This window comes from Eucyclogobius newberryi, unplaced genomic scaffold, assembly GCF_026437365.1.
Source record: "Eucyclogobius newberryi isolate DKJ021-1_F unplaced genomic scaffold, fEucNew1.0.hap1 SCAF_16, whole genome shotgun sequence".
In the NCBI taxonomy this organism is placed as follows: domain Eukaryota; kingdom Metazoa; phylum Chordata; class Actinopteri; order Gobiiformes; family Gobiidae; genus Eucyclogobius; species Eucyclogobius newberryi.
The window spans coordinates 10514992-10531092 of NW_027315790.1; the positions used below are offsets into that span (position 1 = coordinate 10514992).

The 16101-nt window shown below is 42.8% G+C and overlaps 2 protein-coding genes across 3 annotated transcripts; both read left to right on the forward strand.

The window, feature by feature from the left end:
• The first annotated feature begins 7314 nt into the window (after nt 1–7314).
• Nucleotides 7315–11587, forward strand: atp6v1c1b (ATPase H+ transporting V1 subunit C1b). The gene is made up of 12 exons (XM_072447449.1): nt 7315–7491; nt 7568–7635; nt 7745–7830; nt 7914–8008; nt 8103–8194; nt 8447–8545; nt 8730–8798; nt 9929–10021; nt 10279–10372; nt 10499–10596; nt 10672–10795; nt 10958–11587. The coding sequence occupies exons 1-12, from the start codon at nt 7360–7362 to the stop codon at nt 11054–11056; spliced, it is 1149 nt and encodes a 382-aa protein (XP_072303550.1). The 5' UTR covers nt 7315–7359; the 3' UTR covers nt 11057–11587.
• A 1864-nt stretch (nt 11588–13451) lies between these two features.
• LOC140361682 (uncharacterized) lies at nt 13452–15356 on the forward strand. Of its 2 annotated transcripts, XR_011927031.1 has the most exons (4): nt 13452–13736; nt 13887–14011; nt 14338–14703; nt 14735–15356. XR_011927031.1 is itself a non-coding variant. In XM_072447450.1 (3 exons), the coding sequence occupies exons 1-3, from the start codon at nt 13598–13600 to the stop codon at nt 14461–14463; spliced, it is 390 nt and encodes a 129-aa protein (XP_072303551.1). In that variant the 5' UTR covers nt 13452–13597; the 3' UTR covers nt 14464–15356. The 2 variants fall into 2 exon arrangements, 1 of the variants encoding a protein (XP_072303551.1); XM_072447450.1 differs by having other exon boundaries at nt 14338–15356.
• Nucleotides 15357–16101: the final 745 nt, after the last annotated feature.

Genomic DNA, 16101 nt, shown 5'->3' on the forward strand with positions numbered 1-16101 from the left:
AGGAAAAGTAATCAAACGGCTCAGGGGCGGGGCCGGTGCTGATCTCATCCAATCAGTGAAGAGCGTCGCCTAAACCGTACCAAATATGTATTTCCGAATGACTTCCACCCATAATATCATACATCCATGCTTCCAGCGCGCTGTGGCTGTTTGTTCAGTTACATAACATGAACCTCCGTAGATGGCAACTCCCTTAGTCAATCAATCAGTACAAGTCATTCGGCTGTTCCATGTTGACGGGACAGCGGGTTCACAACAACTCATTTATTAATTTAGCCAAGACAAACGGCAATATCAATGTATGTGGCAACACAAGACAACAATCACCTGTTTCATACTAACAATTCCTAAAAGCATTGTGCTTCAATTTTAATTTCTCTTGAAAAGTTTTATTGCCATTGTCACTTAACAAAGCAAACATAGACATTATATTATATACTATATATATATATATATATATATATATATATATATATATATATATATATATACACAGTATATATATATTATATATATATATATATATATATATATATATATATATTATTAGTATTATTATTAGTAGCATTACTAGTATTAGTAAGCATTGCACTTTGTCGAAAGGTCTTTTATTATCTGTTATTTAGTCGCCTGTTTTATTATGTTTAGATACAAGCATTTAAAGTCATTTGGTCAGTTCCTTTTGTGACAGTGGGTCAAAAGGCAGACTCAGGCCATCACATGACTCTCGGGATGCCTCTGCTGTTTTCGCAGCATCTCTCAGCTGTTCCACTTTGCTACTGTTATCTGTGCTGAAAATGTAAATGTTTCTCAGGACTTAAAAATAAAAGTTAAACAGCACATGAATAATTTGTTGCAACAAAACAATTATGGCATTCAATTTAATAGTTTGTGTTTTGATGAGAATAAAAGTTTCCAATATTTCCAAATATTTAGATGTTCTCTGTACACTTTAAATTTAAGGAACAACCTGGCAGTTTGGGCTGGAAACCGTAATGATTGCATGTTGCTGTAAATTAGCATGAGTTTGATTTATTTTTGTAAATGAAGAGTGGGCCTGCAGCTAAACCTCAGTCATATGACATGTATTTCTGTATTGCAAAAAGCTTTGTGGTTTCATCTGTTTGATTCAGTCTGACCACCATAACTCCTGTCTTTGGTTTATAGCAGGCTCTCCTGGAACATATCTATGATAATAATAATAATATATATATATATATATATATATATATATATATATATATATATATATGGCATAGTCTTTTTTAAAATACACTATATCCTTAAGCACTTTAAAATAAGCCATCAGCAGCAATTTACAGGAAGTATAATAGGCTTATAGACTATTGGAGCATAATAGCATCAGTTATTGCCTGGAAGTCTGCTATCTGTTCTACCAATTGTGATATAAATCTACAGAATAATGCCATGCCCAAACATAAATCTCAAAACTGCATGAGAGCATGTTTCATTTGATTTTGTACACCTGTTCCACCATCTATATCTAACTTCAATGAGTTTACTGTCCATAAGAAGGAAATCTCATGTTCAACCAAAATTGACCAAGCAAAATGCATAATCAGTTATCTTCAGTCACATGAATTAAGTTCTAAAATAAAACTTGTGGGGAAATTTCTATTTTAAAGTGTTTTAAGAATGCTGTGGTTAAAAACAAGCCTTGAAAGTGCAGTTTCATTGCCAAACTTGGCTGTGGTTAATCTAACAGTAATTGTTTCTGCCTGTACACAGAAGGTGCATGGCATTATGTGGATGTGTATATGGTGTGACAGAAAAATGATGTAAGAAAATAACATCACAGTGTGTATTTTCTAATTCGAGGCTTTCTTCAATATGCTGATAACGTCAAGTCATAAAATAAAGTTTATGGATGGACAGTGCAGATAAATCTAAATTTGAGCAATTTTACCAAATCATCTGTCAAGACTTTTTAAATTCACATTCACATTCATAAAGACTGGATCAAATCACTTAGCGGTACATTGTTACCCTAAAAGGCTGTTTGTCACTTGTCAGGCTTTAAAGTGGAAAAAGATAGACAAAATGTTTACACAAATAAAAGGTTCTTTTAAATTATATGTAGAATGTCATTTCAGTCATTTTTATTTCCTTCAATTTAGTTGAAACATTAGGTAAAAATTACACAATGGACATTAATGTGTGCTTCAGAACTGATCAAATCAGTTTTTCTCAAAACATAAGCACACTGACAGTAAACTAAAGGAGTGAGCCCTTCTTTAACCTGTCCATTGCCTTTAGAACAGAGAGTACAGTGGTGAATGTAGATTCTTATTTATTGGCAAACCAAAGTCTATATCTTCAAAATAAAATCAAACATTAGACATGGGGCTACTTTGGTGGTAGTCTACTTTGATATTTTGGGGGTCGCAACTGAAAAAGGTTTAGAACCACTGCTTTAGAAGACCCAGACACTGACCTGAGGGGCATGCTTTATACATAGGGAAATGTGTTGTAGTAACAGGACTCATTCAACATTATTTCATGAATAAATTTTGAAGGAAACATGTATATTCCATCCATCCATCCATCTTCTGCCGCTTTATCCGGGGCCGGGTCGCGGGGGCAGCAGTCTGAGCAGGGACTCCCAGACTTCCTTCCCGAGGCGTTCCCAGGCCAGCCGAGAGACATAGTCTCTCCAGCGTGTCCTGGGTCTTCCCCGGGGCCTCTTCCCGGTGGGACATGCCTGAAACACCTCCCGAGGGAGGCGCCCAGGAGGCATCCGAAACAGATGCCCGAGCCACCTCAGCTGGCTCCTCTCGACGTGGAGGAGCAGCGGCTCTACTCCGAGCTCCCCCCGTGTGGCTGAGCTCCTCACCTTATCTCTAAGGGAGCGCCCAGCCACACGGCGGAGGAAACTCATTTCGACCGCTTGTATCCGCGATCTTGTTCTTTTGGTCACTACCCAAAGCTCATGAGCATAGGTGAGGGTAGGAACGTAGACCGACCGGTAAATAGAGAGCTTTGCCTTTCGGCTCAGCTCCCTCTTTACCACAACGGTCCGATGCAGCGACTGCATCACTGCAGCCGCTGCACCGATCCGCCTGTCGATCTCACACTCCATCCTACCCTCACTCGTGAACAAGACCCCGAGATACTTGAACTCCTCCACTTGGGGCAAGGACACCCCACCCACCTGGAGAGGGCAAGCCACCTTTTTCCGGTCGAGAACCATGGCCTCGGATTTGGAGGTGCTGATTCTCATCCCAGCCGCTTCACACTCGGCTGCAAACCGTCCCAGTGCATGTTGCAGGTCCGGGTTTGATGGAGCCATCAGGACAACATCGTCTGCAAACAGCAGAGATGAGATCCTGTGGTCCCCAAACCGGACACCCTCCGACCCCTGACTGCGCCTAGAAATTCTGTCCATAAAAATTATGAACAGAACCGGTGACAAAGGGCAGCCCTGGCGGAGTCCAACATGCACTGGGAACAGGTCTGACTTACTTCCGGCAATGCGAACACAGCTCCTGCTCCGGTCATACAGGGACCGGACAGCCCTGAGCAAAGGGCCCCGGACCCCGTACTCCCGGAGCACCCCCCAAAGGACACCCCGAGGGACACGGTCAAAAGCCTTCTCCAGATCCACAAAGCACATGTGGACTGGTTGGGCAAACTCCCATGAGCCCTCGAGCACCCGATGGAGGGTATAGAGCTGGTCCAGTGTTCCACGACCGGGACGAAAACCACTCTGCTCCTCCTGAATCCGAGGTTCGACTATCGGTCGGATTCTCCTCTCCAGTACCTTGGAATAGACCTTACCCGGGAGGCTGAGGAGTGTGATCCCTCTGTAGTTGGAACACACCCTCCGGTCCCCCTTCTTGAACAGAGGGACCACCACCCCGGTCTGCCAGTCCGGAGGCACGGTCCCCGAACGCCACGCGATGTTGCAGAGACGTGTCAACCAAGACAGTCCTACAACATCCAGATACTTTAGGTACTCAGGGCGGATCTCATCCACCCCCGGAGCCCTGCCACCGAGGAGTTTGCGAACAACCTCAGTGACTTCAGCTTGGGTGATGGATGAGCCAGCCTCCGAGTCCCCGGTCTCTACTTCCTCTTCGGAAGACGTGACTGAGGGATTAAGGAGATCCTCAAAGTATTCCTTCCACCGTCCGACGACATCCCCAGTTGAGGTCAGCAGGCCTCCACCCGCACCGTAAACGGTGTTGGTGAGACACTGCTTCCCCCTCCTGAGGCGCCGGACGGTTTGCCAGAATTTCTTTGGTGCCGACCGATAGTCCTCCTCCATGGCCTCCCCGAACTCCTCCCAGGCCCGGGTTTTTGCCTCTGCGACAGCACGAGCCGCGGCTCGCTTGGCCTGCCGATACCCGTCGATGACCTCCGGAGACCTACAAGCCAGAGTGGCCTGATAGGCCTCCTTCTTCAGTCTGACGGCATCCCTTACATCCGGTGTCCACCACCGGGTTCGGGGGTTGCCGCCACGACAGGCACCGGAGACCTTGCGACCACAGCTCCGAGCAGCCGCATCAACAATGGAGGCGGAGAACATGGTCCACTCGGACTCAATGTCCCCAACCTCCCCCGGGACATGGGAGAAGCTCTCCCGGAGGTGCTAGTTGAATACCCTACTGACAGAGGGCTCCACAAGACGTTCCCAACAGACCCTCACAATGCGCTTGGGTCTGCCAAGTCTGTCCGGCTTCCTCCTCCGCCAGCGGATCCAACTCGCCACCAGGTGGTGATCGGTTGACAACTCTGCCCCTCTCTTCACCCGAGTGTCCAAAACACGCGGCCGGAGGTCTGATGACACGACAACAAAGTCGATCATTGACCTCCGGCCTAGGGTGTCCTGGTGCCATGTACACTGATGGACACCCTTGTGCTTGAACATGGTGTTCGTTATGGACAATCCGTGGCTAGCACAGAAGTCCAATAACTGAACACCGCTCGGGTTCAGATCGGGGAAGCCGTTCTTCCCGATCACCCCTCTCCAGGTGTCACTGTCATTGCCCACGTGGGCGTTGAAGTCCCCCAGTAGAACAACGGAGTCCCCGGTCGGTGCACTGTCCAGTACCCCTCCCAAGGACTCCAAGAAGGCCGGGTACTCTGCACTGCTGTTCGGCCCGTAGGCCGCCACAACAGTGAGAGACCTGTCCCCCACCCGAAGGCGGAGGGACGCGACCCTCTCGTTCACCGGGGTAAACTCCAACACGTGGCGGCTGAGCTGAGGGGCTATCAGCAAGCCCACACCAGCCCGCCGCCTCTCCCTGCGGGCAACACCAGAGAAGTGGAGCGTCCAGCCCCTCTCGAGGAGATGGGTTCCAGAGCCCAAACTGTGCGTGGAGGTGAGGCCGACTATATCTAGTCGGTATCGCTCAACCTCCCGCACAAGCTCAGGCTCTTTCCCCCCCAGCGAGGTGACATTCCATGTCCCCAGAGTTAGTCTCTGTGTCCGGAGATCTGGTCGCCGAGGCCCCTGCCGTCGACTGCCGCCCAGATCTCTCTGCACCGGCCCCTTATGGATCCTCCTGCGGGTGGTGGGCCCACGGGAGGGCGGCCCCACGTCGCTCTTTCGGGCTGTGCCCGGCCGGGCCCCGTGGGGTAAGACCCGGCCACCAGGCGCTCGCCATGGAGCACCCATCCCAGGCCTGGCTCCAGGATGGGGCCCCGGTGACTCCGATCCGGGCGACGTAAACGGCCTTGTTCGTGTCGTCGTCATAAGAGGCTTCTGAACCGATCTTTGTCTGACCCGTCACCTAGGACCTGTTTGCCTTGGGAGACCCTACCAGGGGCATGAAGCCCCGGACAACATAGCTCCCGGGATCATTCGGGCACTCAAACCCCTCCACCACGTTAAGGTGTCGGTTCAAGGAGAGGGAAACATGTATATTGTATATTTTTAACATTATCCCGCTAAATTGTGCAAAAAATGTTTTTACGTTAAACCATTTGCTGCATGATCATTTTGGACACGTGCAGATACAATGTTTTTGCAAAATATACTTTTATGTGCAGAAGTATATTTTTGGGTCATTTTGATTTATAATAAAAATATAATCTTTTTGGGATCAAATTTGCAGTTGATATAATTTTTCTATGAAGACCATGGGTCTATGATATGAATGATCTAAATATAATTCATGATAAAATAATTTTAGTTTTAACTCCACCCTAATAGATCCATGACTCCACCCATAAGAAGTGTCCGTCCACAACATGCTTTACGCATGCGCAGAATGTCTGCAATGATCAGCTGACTTTAAATGAAATGCTTTGCTGCAAATATATCTGCGCAATGCAAGAGAAGACGACTCATCTATACTAGAAGAATCAACACGGATTAAATACTTCAAGGTATTCTATTCGGTAGGTAAAAAAACAAACCAAATATTGATGTCGTGATAACGTTGTACCCGAGCATCAACAGCCTGCCACTGGATTAGCTGCGTGCTGTATTATTTGTACGACATCTTTAATCGTAGACGTTGGTCAAAATATATATACATTTAATTTTTTTGCAATGTCTTTCTTCTTGATTTAGATGGTTTGACGATGTAACGCTTCATAACACAGTGATCATGTGACAGACTCGTGCAGTAGGGCCTCAGCTCCAGCGGGGACACAACAGGAGCGAGGCAGAGGGGACACAAGGGGACAGCCTTTCCTCACGTGCTGCTCTGACCAAAAACACCCCGTGGGGAAGACTTTACTGCTATCTACTATGACATTTCACTATTAAACCGTTAACTTTAAAGATGATGCACCGTCCCTCATCCTTTGCTTCTGTTTCTGAGACAAAGTGTTTTTATTTTTTATTTTAAATGATGTCTGTCTCCTGAACCCTCACTCCTGTTTCATTCCTGTTCCTCGATGGTTTCCTTCCCTTGACTCTTCTGAGCTTTGGGACATAATATGGCACATTTGATTGACAGCTGAGGGCTCAAGGAGGCGAGGAGACAAAGAAAAAGCATTGAGACATGTCTATGAGCTAGGGCTGAAAACAAGTTAAGCGATTAATCACAACTAATACATTATTTCAATTAATCGTCAACTAATTTAGTAATCAAATGATCGTATTCTGAACTATTCAAAAACTCCTAAACATGCTATTTGTTGAGATAAGTTTTATGACTCTGATAAAGCAGTAATTACCCCAAAATTACACAAGAAATGTGTAAAATGTGTGTTTTTAATGAAAAAAGCAATTTCTTGTGCATTTGCACTATGAAGCCTTAATTTTGGTCAACGTTTGTAGAAATCTAATTTTCACATTTTCACATTTTCTCCATCCAGCTAATCGATTAATTGTCTCTTCTCATCTCTTGGCCTTTCCTGTGCAGAGACTTCTAAACAGCAGCCATGACTGAATTCTGGTTGATCTCAGCGCCAGGGGAGAAAACCTGCCAACAGACCTGGGACAAGCTGATGATGGCCACCACACGCACAAACAACCTGTCCACCAACAACAAGTTTAATATCCCTGACCTCAAGGTTGTCTACTATTTCGTCTTTGAGACAAAAAGTGTACTACAAACAAACTGAAACTCAGTGATATGTTTTATTACAGGTGGGCACATTAGATGTCTTGGTTGGTCTGTCAGATGAACTGGCTAAATTAGACACGTTTGTGGAAAGGTAAAGCTTCCCAGTCTTATTTTCATATAGTGTTGGTAATGTGATGTGATTACATGCAGTGAGCCTCACATTCACTTGTGTGTGCTATGTCTTTATTTGACGGTCTCAGTGTGGTGAAGAAAGTGGCTCAGTACATGGCAGATGTTCTGGAGGACAGCAGGGACAAAGTTCAAGAAAACCTACTTGCCAACGGAGGTAAATCATGTACCATCTTTCTAAAAGGAGCTATAAAGCAAATTGTGATTTGAACTCTTGGATCTATTTTCTTCCCCCTGCAGTTGATTTGGTAACTTACATTACAAGATTTCATTGGGACATGGCTAAATATCCCATCAAACAATCGCTGAAGAATATATCAGAAATAATCTCCAAGGTAGGCAAAATATGCTCTGCCTAAGTTTTATTCTTTCATTATACCTAACATTAGTGTTTAGGTCGCATTCAAATTCAGATGTATTTTTCTGTAGCAAGCAATGCAAATTGACAATGATCTAAAGGCTCGAGCTTCAGCTTACAACAACCTGAAGGGAAATCTGCAGAATCTAGAGAGAAAGAATGCGTAAGTACAACTACTTGACAGTACTTTCTCCTCTGGTAATACACTGTCCCATTGAAAATATATCATATTTTGATTTAAATTGTTAGTTGCTATGGAAATGGTTCTAAGTGTCATAAATGTGAAACCAATGATAAAGTGTAGTAGCAATAGAGTTAGTGCTACTCAAGATATTACACTCTGCTGTCTTTGCACATTTTCCAGCTGTTTGTTTGTATTGTTTTGTTTCTTTATGGTTTTGTCTTGTTTGTTTAGTGGAAGTTTGTTGACCAGGAGTCTGGCTGACATAGTGAAGAAAGAGGACTTTGTACTGGACTCCGAGTACCTCATTACTATGCTGGTTGTCGTCCCAAAGTTAGTACATTTGTCAATACATTACATTATATTTGTTATCAGCTATTCAAGATTAAATTAAGTGAGATTTATGTTTAATTTATTTGTATATATGCTCAAGACATTCCACATGATCAGTTTTCAATTCAAACTCATAAGTCATGTGTGCCTAACAAACCAAGTCGTTTCATTGTGTTTCTTTCAGAACGGGCTATGCTGAGTGGCAGAAGACATATGAAACTCTGTCAGAAATGGTTGTACCTCGTTCAACAAAGTGAGGAGGAGATATTAACAAACATGACGGATCTTTGTAATGGGCTTTTCATCCAGCATTTTTGCAGCTTTCGTTCCTTGCTCACGCGGCCAACCCCTATTGCCTAAACCAGTGGTTGTCAACCTTTTCCTGTTAATTAAAATCATTGGCATTTACAACACCCCAAACACAAAAAGTTGGCTACCTACAAAATGGTAACGTTGCCTTGTCTAATGTTTGATTTTATTTCGAGGACATTGGCCTTTTTGAGGAGGTTGGCCAACAATTTGGAATCTACATTTACCACTGCATTTGAAGGCTCTCAAGCCTGTTTCAGACTCCTGCATACATTTTCATATCCCTTATCATCTGGGGACCCCTGAAATCATTTTGCGACCAGTGGGAAGAACACTTTGAAAATGTATTTAGTTGCAGAATACTGAATACCTGCATTAAAAAATACTTATATTTATACTTATATACTTATACTTATACTCCGGAGTGACTTATATGTGATATTATTTGTTATTTTCACACTTGCAACTGCATTTCAAACTCCAGTGCAACTTATAAATGTTTTTTTCTTCTCTATAATGCATTTTTTGGCTGGTGCGACTTATACTCCGGTGCGACTTATAGTCGAAAAATACGGTATTTAGCATATTTTGTTACCTGGTCCAATCACAATACTGTATATTCTGAATACACATTTAACCACCAAAACTAGTATTCTGAGTATATGTTTTCACTACATGTATTTAGTTACATCCCAAAACTGGTCCCAACCCCAAATTTCATGGTTTACTTACAAAATCCAATGACTTAAATCTATAATGGGGTCAAGAGTGCACTTGACCTTTGCCTATAATACAGACAAGATTTGAGACATTCTGTTGTTTGTCAAACAGTTTGATCTAATTCTTGGCCTACCTAGCAACCTTTTTACTGGCAGCAAAAAAGAGAAGCCTGAAAAGATTGTACATTATAGTAATGTTGTTTGGCTTGACACCTCGTCATCTTCACCCTGCTTTGCCTAATGAAATGATGGAATAATGGCTCACTGTAGCCTGCTGTACTTCTGTAGTCTTCTGTTTGCTTTTTCAGAGCTTTATGGCTAATTTGGATGTTGTTTTGCCATTTGCTTACTACAGGCAGCTGTTTGAGGACAATGAGAGTGGTCTGTTCAGCGTCACTCTTTTCAGAAAAGCCATTGATGACTTCAAGCACAAAGCCAGAGAAAACAAGTAAACATTGATTTAATCATATTTCGCTTAGGGAAATTATAGATACCTTTTATTATAGTAGTCTTATATTTACTATTGATTTTTTACTGGAAATTAGAGCTTTAATTAACCTATGATTTGAAAGTCTTATTCTCTTTGTGTCTGTTTCTACGACTTTTTGTAGGCCAGTTCTAGTGAATGTGTGGTGCACTGATGTGGATCTGTGTGTTGTTCATTTATAGCCTATTGTTAGCTTTATATTATGTGTGGTTACCCAGGTTTGCCGTACGTGATTTCCAGTACAATGAGGAGGAAATGAAGGCAGACAAAGAAGAGATGACACGACTGTCTACCGACAAGAAGAAACAGTTTGTATGAACGTGTTTCCTATTATGGGGTTAAGGGGGTTTACTGCAGTACACACATTTGTAGTGTGTACCACATGTGTTCAGATATGTTGTGCCTTATTTTAACTTATGCATTGCTCATTTTAATTAGGGACCATTGGTACGATGGCTCAAAGTGAATTTCAGCGAAGCGTTCATTGCATGGATTCACATAAAAGCCCTCCGAGTGTTTGTGGAGTCAGTGCTGAGGTAAGAAGACTATTCACCTGTGCTTTATATTTATTTAAAACCTTTTTTTGATGATTTTGTATTATTTTGTTTTAGATATGGGCTGCCAGTGAACTTCCAGGCTATGCTGCTTCAACCAAACAAGAAGAACATGAAGAGGTTGAGAGAGGTCTTGTATGACCTTTACAAACACTTGGACAGCAGCGCAGCAATAATTGATGTGAGTTACTATTTGCGTTGATTGCGTCGATCGATTACTGCTGAAAGCCTTAAACTGCCACAATTTATTTCAATAAAGAGTATAGTATGACTTTATTGAATATAAAATATTCATGTTTGGTACAACAGCAGAAAATTATAATTGTAAAATAAATATTTACAGGCTGCTATGGATATCCCAGGGCTGAACCTGAGTCAACAGGAGTACTACCCCTATGTTTACTACAAGGTAGACTGCAACTTGCTGGACTTCAAAGTTTAGTAACATTGCCATATCTTTTATGTTTTATGTGACATTTTCATATATCTGTTATTTATGTTTTTCTAAATACATTTGGTTCTTTGTGTTCAGTATTTTGTGACAACATTTTAGTTTGACCTACAATATACCCTCCCTCACATTTGTACATTACCTGTATTAAGGTTGACAATTACACATTATTATGCAATTTTTTATATGCTTTATTTACTGTAAGGGGATACTAGATAATGTTACATATTTTGTTTATTTAATTATTCCAAATTGGTGTGTTTTTTATAGTTTTTTTCTCTAAGTATAGACTGTCTGTTTGCTTGATGTTGGTATTTCCCCCCATTCTATTTAAGCCTGTAAAAATACTCCAAACATTTGTTTAAATAGGTCCTAATATAAACAAAAAAGCAATATGCTTGGTGGTTGTACGCATTTATTATTTCTGTATATTGACCTGCAAAAAGCACTGTCTTGCAGTGTCTGAAATTGTATTTATAGTTGAAATACTACAGTATTAATAAATATTGTATGTGGATAACACTTTGGTTTCTGATCTTTTTTGTTAAAACGTCTAGAAGGGACTACACAACTCACAAACAATTTATTAACTTTATTTTAGACACAAAGGTTGTTTAAAACAATCAAGACAATTGATATATTAGAAGGTAAACATTGTGTTCAAACCTAACCCATGGGCTATTGCATATCAAATTGTAAGACTTTAAGTCCCTTTCTAACCAGTCAAAGCTCTGTAATGTCTGGGGACCACTACATAGACAACACAATTGCCTTGTTTGCTCGATTAGATTATTTTAACCTCTTTCAAAGCTGGTCATCGTGAACATTAGTGTAACGTGTACTTCGTGAACCCTCTTCATAAAAGCTCACAGGCCTACATGAACAGGAGAGGTCCTCAGGGTGGTCTACAGAGTGTTCTACATGAACAGGAGAGGTCCTCAGGATGGTCTACAGTGTGTTCTACATGAACAGGACAGGTCCTCAGGATGGTCTACAGAGTGTTCTACATGAACAGGAGAGGTCCTCAGGATGGTCTACAGAATGTTCTACATGAACAGAAGAGGTCCTCAGGGTGGTCTACAGAGTGTTCTACATGAACAGGAGAGGTCCTCAGGATGGTCTACAGAGTGTTCTACATGAACAGGAGAGGTCCTCAGGATGGTCTACAGAATGTTCTACATGAACAGAAGAGGTCCTCAGGGTGGTCTACAGAGTGTTCTACATGAACAGGAGAGGTCCTCAGGATGGTCTACAGAATGTTCTACATGAACAGAAGAGGTCCTCAGGGTGGTCTACAGAGTGCTCTACATGAACAGGAGAGGTCCTCAGGGTGGTCTACAGAGTGTTCTACATGAACAGGAGAGGTCCTCAGGATGGTCTACAGAGTGTTCTACATGAACAGGAGAGGTCCTCAGGGTGGTCTACAGAGTGTTCTACATGAACAGGAGAGGTCCTCAGGGTGGTCTACAGAGTGTTCTACATGAACAGGAGAGGTCCTCAGGGTGGTCTACAGAGTGTTCTACATGAACAGGAGAGGTCCTCAGGATGGTCTACAGAGTGTTCTACATGAACAGGAGAGGTCCTCAGGATGGTCTACAGAGTGTTCTACATGAACAGGAGAGGTCCTCAGGATGGTCTACAGAGTGTTCTACATGAACAGGAGAGGTCCTCAGGGTGGTCTACAGAGTGTTCTACATGAACAGGAGAGGTCCTCAGGATGGTCTACAGAGTGTTCTACATGAACAGGAGAGGTCCTCAGGGTGGTCTACAGAGTGTTCTACATGAACAGAAGAGGTCCTCAGGGTGGTCTACAGAGTGTTCTACATGAACAGGAGAGGTCCTCAGGGTGGTCTACAGAGTGTTCTACATGAACAGGAGAGGTCCTCAGGGTGATCTACAGAGTGTTCTACATGAACAGGAGAGGTCCTCAGGATGGTCTACAGAGTGTTCTACATGAACAGGAGAGGTCCTCAGGATGGTCTACAGAGTGTTCTACATGAACAGGAGAGGTCCTCAGGGTGGTCTACAGAGTGTTCTACATGAACAGGAGAGGTCCTCAGGGTGGTCTACAGAGTGTTCTACATGAACAGGAGAGGTCCTCAGGGTGATCTACAGAGTGTTCTACATGAACAGGAGAGGTCCTCAGGGTGATCTACAGAGTGTTCTACATGAACAGGAGAGGTCCTCAGGGTGGTCTACAGAGTGTTCTACATGAACAGGAGAGGTCCTCAGGGTGGTCTACAGAGTGTTCTACATGAACAGGAGAGGTCCTCAGGGTGGTCTACAGAGTGTTCTACATGAACAGGAGAGGTCCTCAGGGTGGTCTACAGAGTGTTGCTGATGCTGCCTGAGTGACGGGATGTGGCTCCGCCCTTGTCGATGACGCACGCAGTCGCCGCTTGTCAGTGCGCCGTAATGGACACGGAAACAAGGATGCAGATGGAGTAGAAGAGGCCAGTAGGATGGTGCTGTAACACGAAGCGTGCCGCGGGCCATCTTTTGTCGACACTGCGGCTGCAGCACGTGCCCTGGATGGTTTTCTCGATGGGTTGTGGGGGGAGTCGGGCAGACGCCATCATCGAGCCAAGGTACCATGAAAGCTGGACCAGAGAAACGGAATCAACGTGGCTGACCAATACCGACGTAGAGACCCCGCTGTCTGTAGCCAACAGTAAGATCATGTGTTTTGTTCTGTTACAGTTGTGTGGCATCACTGCAAATGAAAATGACGCGTTTTATGGGGAACACTTTGGTGATGACATTCTGAAAGCTAGATTCATAACTCCCCCAACGACCTGTTCATTGTGGTGTTCTGTCTAAGGCAAGGCCCTGGAGACTAACCTGAAGGAGAAGAGGATGGTGAACACGGGGACCCAGTGTGGAAAGCAGACTCAGGGGCCCACAGGCTCCGGACACCAGAGGAGAGCCCGGCGCTCCCTCAGCGAGGTGGGTGTCACCTGCCCCTCATCTGTCATCACATAGGCTACCATCACATCACAGCACACAGACGCCTGCTTTCTGAACCCAGTAAGATTACATAACAGCTTTCAATCACAGAAAGCTGCTGAAACATTGCTTAAGATTTAAGACCACCCTGAAAAAACTAATCTAGGTTTATAGAGAGCAAGCACTGTGTAACTTTTAAACATATCATCAGAAATGTGTACAAAATGAGCAAACTGAAATGAGGTACTTTGATTGCCCTTCATTGACTTTTCAATGCTGTGACATTTACATGAAAAGAAGTTCAAAAATATCTTGTCTTTTCACAGCAATCCACTCGCGACTCGAAAAGAAGGGCTTCGAAGGAGACCAGTATTTCGTGTAAAGATGGTCATCTAGTAAACATCAACACAAGTGGAGATACTGAATCTGGAAACAAGTGTGATGAAAGATGAAGTAAAAGCCAGAACTCTTTAGAAGATGGCGGCCAAAGCTGTTTGCAGTTTGGAGTAAACAAGGGGCATATATGGCAACAGAATCATGGCTGCTAATCTCAGCGATATACAAAATACCTGCATATGTCTCCATCCAAAGACCTCGGATGCTGCATCTTTGTTGTGCCATTGCAAATGCATGTGTGAAGCAAAGAGCTCCACTGTGCTTTTACCCATGGATGCTTCTGGTGGTCAGGGAACGTGTCACTGTGTACTAAATCCAGTTTTAAAGATGGTTTTGAGAGAGTGATTCATATGCACATGATAATCACAAACTGCACATCCAATGTTTCTGTGTGTGACCTTCCTGGAAATAAGCTTAGTTTTGTCAAAATTAATCTTTTATGATTAATTATTCTTTAAGAGTGTGAGTGATTAATGATGAGGCTGTTTAATGCCAGTATATGCTGTAAATAGTTTACATTCAGAAGAACCCGAAGTGCTGTTTAGGATACTGATATTTGGAGATGTAAAGCCTGAAGTCGATTCCAGTCTTTGCTGGAAGAAGAATCAAACTCACCCGCATGTGCCTACGCATCGTCTTCATTTGTACTGCCCCATGTTTAAAGACTTATTAGTGTTCCTTGATTTTGAACACTTTTCACTTGTTCACTATACAGGATTTTATTATTTCACTTTTGGAGTTGTTATGTATCATTTGTGAGGCTTACATGGATCTGCATGTAATCATCACATTTAGTACTGCATACTAACAGAAGTCATACTTTGTGCAGTGGCCACCAGATGGCGGTGTTGATTTTTAATTTAAAATATACTATTTGTTTCAAGCTCTCAAGAAACTGCTGCTGTCAACAACAAGAGAACATCAGAGTAATAAAAGCTGTTCAGAGCCATCAGCTTCAAAAGGCACTGCTGTTTTAATGATGTGTGAAATGAGATTGTGTCTTGTTATGCCGTTAGGATGTCTTTGGTCTAATGAAGGTTGAAATGACTTCATCTAATCCAAATGGTATTTTAAGAATAAGAAATTCTTACTACTGAATAACTTAAGTAGTTTTCAACTGAATTGAAAAGTAACAGAAAGTACCATAGGCGTTAGAACATATTCAATTTTATTTAATCTTCAAAGGCTGAATGCCAAAGCCAGGGCCCTAGGACCTAAACGTGAATCCATGGAAGATGTTCATATTGAATATCACGATCTTAAAAGATTGTATGTTATTACTCAGAAACTTTATCCTCAAGACTGCAGTGAAAATATTGTGGACTCATGAGGCACAAGTTCACCATAAAGTCAAACCTGATTGAGAGAGAGCACAGGCTCCTGGAGACATAATGGTAGCATCATTGACTTATTAAAGTTCACCAGATTCCCCCAGCACCTTTAAACACACAGAATGTCAGGGTTTTCAAATAATGTCTTTGAACACAGCATGAAATTATTGTAATAAAAGTGAAATTTGATTTCATAAACTACATCTTCTATCTACATTAATTAATATTATATTTCTATATTTCTGACAATATCCATGTGGGCTATAGCGTATTGGAAGGTCAAGGCCTCTGGACCAGAGGCCACTACTGTGACAACATTTTTAGACAAATATCCCCAACACTCTTTCAATTAATCAAATTGAT

Excerpts from the sequence above, each read along its gene's own strand:
- atp6v1c1b (XM_072447449.1), top strand. The coding sequence starts at position 7,360 with ATGACTGAATTCTGGTTGATCTCAGCGCCAGGGGAGAAAACCTGCCAA. Across the intron at positions 7,492-7,567 it reads TTAATATCCCTGACCTCAAG|GTGGGCACATTAGATGTCTT; the intron begins GTTGTCTACTAT and ends GTTTTATTACAG. Across the intron at positions 8,195-8,446 it reads AATCTAGAGAGAAAGAATGC|TGGAAGTTTGTTGACCAGGA; the intron begins GTAAGTACAACT and ends TTGTTTGTTTAG.
- LOC140361682 (XM_072447450.1), top strand. The coding sequence starts at position 13,598 with ATGGTTTTCTCGATGGGTTGTGGGGGGAGTCGGGCAGACGCCATCATC. Across the intron at positions 13,737-13,886 it reads CCCGCTGTCTGTAGCCAACA|GCAAGGCCCTGGAGACTAAC; the intron begins GTAAGATCATGT and ends GTTCTGTCTAAG. Across the intron at positions 14,012-14,337 it reads CCCGGCGCTCCCTCAGCGAG|CAATCCACTCGCGACTCGAA; the intron begins GTGGGTGTCACC and ends GTCTTTTCACAG.